At 50.0% G+C, this 5,986-nt stretch overlaps 1 protein-coding gene across 1 annotated transcript; it reads right to left on the bottom strand.

The window, feature by feature from the left end:
• Positions 1-342: 342 nt before the first annotated feature.
• Positions 343-5,421, bottom strand: LOC144603041 (zinc-binding protein A33-like). The gene is made up of 6 exons (XM_078416171.1): positions 4,983-5,421; positions 4,519-4,614; positions 4,196-4,429; positions 3,174-3,196; positions 2,974-3,092; positions 343-1,191 (listed from the first exon to the last, which is right to left on the bottom strand). Exons 1-6 carry the CDS (start codon positions 5,391-5,393, stop codon positions 659-661), a joined length of 1,416 nt encoding a protein of 471 aa, XP_078272297.1. The 5' UTR covers positions 5,394-5,421; the 3' UTR covers positions 343-658.
• Between the last annotated feature and the right edge of the window lie 565 nt (positions 5,422-5,986).

Consider the following 5,986-nt stretch of genomic DNA (forward strand, 5'->3'; position numbering starts at 1 on the left):
CACAGATGCTGCCTGACCCGCTGAGTTACTCCAGCACTCTGTGAAACGTCACCTACCCATGTTCTCCACAGATGCTGCCTGACCCGCTGAGTTACTCCAGCTCTCTGTGTGTCTTTTTCCTTTTGTAAAACCAGTATCCACGGATCCTTGTGTCTGCTGTTTGAAGAGATCTCTGTACCGTGACGCGGAGACGCGGAGAGAACTCAAACACGGGTTATTTTTTAAAGACTTTATTAAACGTTAAGTTCAAGGTGAAGAGTTACAAACGTGAGCGGAGCCACAGCGGGTGATGGGCGCGCCAGCGGGTCGCAGACTGGAGCCTGCGATGTTGTAATGAGGTGTTGCATTTTGTGACGTCGAACAAGGGCAGGACCCACACAGTGAACGGCAGTCCTCTGGGGAGTGTTGTAGACCAGAGGCATCTAGGAGCTCAGGGGCATGGTTCCTTGAAGGTCGAGTCGCAGGTAGATAAGGCGGTCAAAAGGGCTTTTGGCACATTGGCCTTCATCAGTCAGAGTATTGAGGATGGAAATTGGGAGGTCATGTTGCAGTTTGGGGATTAAATGGGAGCCGTTCAGCGCCGACCTGTTGTCCACCGGGTTTCTGCCCCACAGCCCCTGAGCCCCGCTCCTGACGCCGGTCCCGGGACCCGACCCTTTTACACACCCGGAGCGGAACCGGAGCAGATTCTCACCCACTGACCTTCATCCCAAGTCGCGAAGAAAGGATACATTTTCTCCGTGAATTTATTCCCAGTGAAGGAGTGGAGATGGGACTTGGTGTCCGCGTCGTAAAATGAAACTGTCCCGGACTCGTAACTGAGATAAACTCCCACCCTCCCGGGGATGGGACGGGCGGAGAGACGGGATGGAGGGGAGGTGACTGCAGCAAACTCATCATCCACCCGCCTGATGCTCCAGACTCCAGTCTCCGGGGTCAGTGTGACCCCTCCCTTCCTCTCCACAGACTCTGCGGCGACTCCCAGACCCCAGTCCTCACTCCCCGCCACCTCCACCTCCCAGTAATGTCTCCCCGATGTGAATCCCTCCGATCCCAGCACACACCGCCTGTCTGTAAACCTCTTCCCGGTGTCAGGGAGACTCCTCCGGGTCCGGGTCGCTCTCACCCTCTTCCGATCCTCAGACACCTCGAGCCACGGACCCGCTGTTTCCACATCCAGGGTGACGGAGACTGGGGGGAGAAGCAGAGAATCAGAGAGTCCCCGGGGGTCGGGGGGAGACTCGGGCAGCGCGGCCCCGGGACCGGGGGAGAGGCCGCTCGGCCTCAGGCACAGGCGGGCGGACAACTGAAACCCTGCCCGGGGTTTCACCCACAACCACATCGGGTGGACAACAGACATCTCTCCCGGAGTTTTTTTATCCAGGGATGGAGAGGGGAATTTCGTGAGGTGGGGGAGGGTGGACGGGGAGGACGAATGCAGAGAGTGAGGAGGATTGCCAGTGGGGATGGGGGAATGAAGCGGGCTATTCAGATATGGAGGCAGATCGGAGCAAGATGATATTGAGGTGAGTGGTAATTTGAGGTTGTTAAAGAGGAGGTAGAGGTGCGTGGTGGGATCGTCATGATCACAGTGAAAGGGGGCAGACACGAGGGGCCAGATGACCTGCTCCTGTGTTTTTTGAGTGGAGGGTGAGACAAAGGGAAGGGTGGGTTTGTTAGTCAATTGGAGTGGGTGCAAAAGGGTTTACAACAACTTCATCAGGTCTGAAGGGCTGGGTTATCAGGTGAAGTTGGACAGTAATAAGGTCATAATGTCATAAATGAAAGTATTCGAATGAGGCCATTCGGCCCATCAAGTCTACTCCACCATTCAATGGTGGCTGGGCTATCTCTCTCTCCTAACCCCTTTCTCCTGCCTTCTCCCCACAACCTCTGACACCTGTACTAACCCAGAATCCAGCTATCTCTGCATTAAAATGTGGGATCTGGGACCATGGACACATCTGGTCACAGAAGGTTCGAGCCCCCGACCGCTGGAGGACAAAGAAGGGAGAGATTGAACTGTTTTTAACCTTCCATCACAGTGAGGAATGTGGAGGGGTCACTGTGGTGGATGTTTACGTTAAAATGTATTTTGTGTGTCCTGTTGCTTTTTACTGTTATGACTGTATGGCAAATGAAGTTCCTCGTATGTTGCAAAACATACTTGGCTAATAAAGTTTTATTGTGATTGTGATAAGGAGCCGTGTTAGGCGGGTAGGATGAAGCGGACTGGAGTAGCGAGGAAAGGAGGGGACCGCGTGGGATTGGAGGTGTCGGAAGAGGAGTTACAGTTTACCAAGGTACAGCGAAAATAGTTTGTTGAGTGCTAACCATTCAGTAGAAAGACAATACATGATTACAATCAATACGTTTGCAGATACATGATGTGGGAATAATGTTTAGTGCAATGTAAAGCCAGCAAGGTGCGATCAAGGATAGTCCGAGGATCACCAACGTGGAAGATAGTAGTTCAGCACTGCTCTCTGGTTGTGGTAGGATGATTCAGTTCCCTGATAACAGCTGGGAAGAAACTGTCCCTGAATCTGGAGGTGTGCGTTTTCACACTTCTGTACCTCTTGCTTGATGGGAGAGGGGAGATGAGGGAGAGACTCGTCCTTGATTATGCGCGCAACTCCACCAACATCCAACAGCAGGGACAACACGCTGAACATCATTTAGATGCCAGCATACTACGGGAAACACGCGACTGCTTGGTCTGTGAGCAAAATCTAGAAATTGAGGAACCTGCCTCATGAGCTTTGCTGGCACAAGCAGGACCAGTTAGAGAACACCATTCACTGATTTACTTTCACCAGACATGTCACTGTAGGAACAACGTTCATCCAACAGCCCATCTGTTGTTTGTACTGTGGTTGTGTTCAGGGAGCTGCCCAGTCCAGTATTAAATATACACTTTACATGTAATTAATACTTAAAGAACACTAACGGTTTAAAAAAAAATGTTTTTACCTCTCTTAATGCGATCGGACAGCTCGCTGATCACCGTGTTCAACAAAAATGGGTGATGGAACTTTCCAATGTCCAGGGCACCGTCTGCTACTGACAGCGTGTAGCCTTCCTCACTTATCCTGCATGAATTACACACCCGGTTAAAAGACCCGCATTTACGATTTCTGAGTTAATTACCAAAACAGTGCAGAGAGTCTCACCTCCTCTTCTGACGAGTTTCCTCCTGAAATATAAAACATCAGAAAGATCAATTAATTTACACTGAGCGTCCACATCGTGACAGCAGCAATATCAGCCAAATTGTTACAATTCTCCGACAGATCCCAGCACGCAATGCTGGAGCGGCGCACCATCAGTGCAGTATTATGTATTAATTACAAGTGTATATTTAATACTGGACTGATGGACTAAGAGAAGACCAGGCTTGAACAACGTGGAAAATATGACTGGCTCAATGTGATAAGTACAACGTTTCTTTCCGATAAAGATGCAGCTCGCCCTGCGATTGATTGGGGTGCGCTAATGTGAGCGAGGCAGTAATATGGCCCCAGAACAACTAAATCATTTATTTGGAGACACAAGGTGCTGCATAGAGTGGAATCATAATCAGGCCAGCCAGCATCTGAGGAGGGAAATGTACAGATGACGCATGTAGTCAGGAGCCTCTTTCAATCTTCTGGAATAGATGGGAGAGAGCTGGTAAAGGGATGGGAGGGGAAGGAACTGGGGCAATAAATGGCAAGGGATAGGTGAATTTGTGTGAGGAGGGACATATGACAGACTGACGGACATCCCTGCGGCTGATGGCGAAGGGGAGAAAACTTGCTACCGAATTGGAATCTGGTCAGGAAGATAAATGGGGAATGCAATGGAAGGGATGGGGTGGAAATCAACAGGAGAGAATGTGCTGGGTCCCCAGTAGGAAGGGTTGGGGGATCAACGGTTGGAGAAGGGGAACCAACGTGGTGACGGGGACTGGGGATGAAAAGAAATGCCTGTGGGGAAGAGTTGAAGGAACAGGGAGAGCTGAAGGGGATAAGGTTTACCTGTAACGGGAAAATACAAGGTAGATGTCGTTGGGTTGTAGTCTGTTCAAAATATGAGGTGTTCGTCTTCCCTCCCGACTGGTTTGTTTCAATCAGCCCTGAATTATTGGGAAATTTATCGCAAACTGTGACCCACTATTTTGTCAGAGAATCAAATTAAATTTGTGACTCCCTACCTTCAGAAATATCAAACTGTCCGTTTGGTTCATCCGCTCCTGCAGCTTTAAGAGTTTCTCTTGAATAGAGTTTATCTCCTCTTGAATCGCTCGTAGATTATTCTCCATTGGATTTAGAACGCTCTCCTCCTCTTCCCGGAGATCCTTGAGAAAGAGCCGCTCTTTCTCATTGAGAATCTGGCGCAGTTCAGCAAATACCGATGTGATGTAGGTCAACAGGTTCTGTGACTGTTCCTGTCAAATGAAAGGTGAAGGTCAATATTATCGAGCCTGGAATCTAAGACAATAGCACAAGATCAGAGAAGGGAAACTGGAAACCTTACCCGGACTCCAGAAATCTTCTCTTTCTGTTGCTGCTCCATTTCCTCCACCGCTGATTTATTTTTTGTGAGAATCTCCAAGGAAGTTTTAATCAGCTCCTGGGATTGAGATTCAGATTCAGTCAGTGAAAGAATTAGACCAGACGGAACAAATGAACTGCAGACACGGAACTGCACATGAAAGTTTACAAAAAGACACAAACTGCTGGAGAACTCATCGGGTCGGGAGCGTATCAGCAGAGAGCCGCGGGCTGTCTCACCTGGAAGGACTGCTGGAGTCCCTGCATGGACGTGAGGGGGAAGGTACAGGGACAGGTGTTTCATCTCCAGCGGTGGCTGGGGCAAGTACCTGGGGAAGGGCTAGTTTGGGTGGGAGACTGGGTGAACCGAACAGTCGCCGAGGGAGCGCGGTCTGCAAAAGGCAGAATTGAAAATTCATCATCTGATCAAATTCTGTTTGCTTTTACCTTGTATCTTTCAACAGCTTCTTTAATCGGCATGAAACTGTGAGACTTGTGTTCCCGCGCGTCTCGGCAGATCAGACAGACCAGTTTCTTGTCGGTTTCACAAAACAGCTTCAGTTCTTCCTGATGTTCCTCGCAGTGAAGTTTACTTTCCTTCCCTCCCGTGTTCAGACTCAGTGCTCGAGCTGTCTCAGTCATACTCGCCAAGGCCCGATTTCCTTTGAGGGTGCGGTCTGCAATCTCCTCTCTACATTCCGGGCAGGAGTTTCTCCCCTCCTTGTCCCAACTCTGTGTGATACAGGAGCGGCAGAAGTTGTGCCCGCACTCCAGTGTAACCGGATCGGTGAAGAAATCCAGGCAAATGGGACAAATCGCGTCTTCAGTTAAACTCTGGATCTGGTGTTTCGAAGCCATTTTTAATTCCGAGAACTTCTTGGTTCAAAACGCTTCCGCCTTCAGGAAGCTGCGAAACCGCACAGAACTGCAACTGTCAACGACACGCCCTGCAGTGCGCGGGGATTGATTCTGTGCTGAATAATGTTGTTTTGCTGCGAGTGTTCAGGGTGAAGGGCCTCTGGCAATCTGCCACTGATTACACCCCAGCAAGAGGCTGTTAACCCCTCCAGCCCCGGAGAGCAGCACAGTGAGCCAGACCCCCCCACTCGCAGCCCAGTCTGACGTTGATCAACAGGAGCACACGAGGAACTGCAGATGCTGCTTTACAAATAAATGACACAAAGCGATCGGGTAATTCCACGGACCAGGAAGACTATCTGGAGAATTTGGATTGGGGTTCCTCCAGTTTACGTGAATTCGAGAGCAGCAATTCGTAGCAGCAATCAGCAGCAGTAGCAGCAGCAATCAGCAGCAGCACCAAGCTGAGTTGCTTGGGAAGTATTGTGTGGGGATTGTGTGGAGATAGCAAGGTGTAAGACCTGTGTGATCTCCCGGACAAGTTTCGATCGCCTAGCTTGGGGTCGGAGAGGAATTTCCCGGATTTTTTTCCC

This window comes from Rhinoraja longicauda, chromosome 19 (genome assembly GCF_053455715.1).
Source record: "Rhinoraja longicauda isolate Sanriku21f chromosome 19, sRhiLon1.1, whole genome shotgun sequence".
In the NCBI taxonomy this organism is placed as follows: Eukaryota; Metazoa; Chordata; class Chondrichthyes; order Rajiformes; family Arhynchobatidae; genus Rhinoraja; species Rhinoraja longicauda.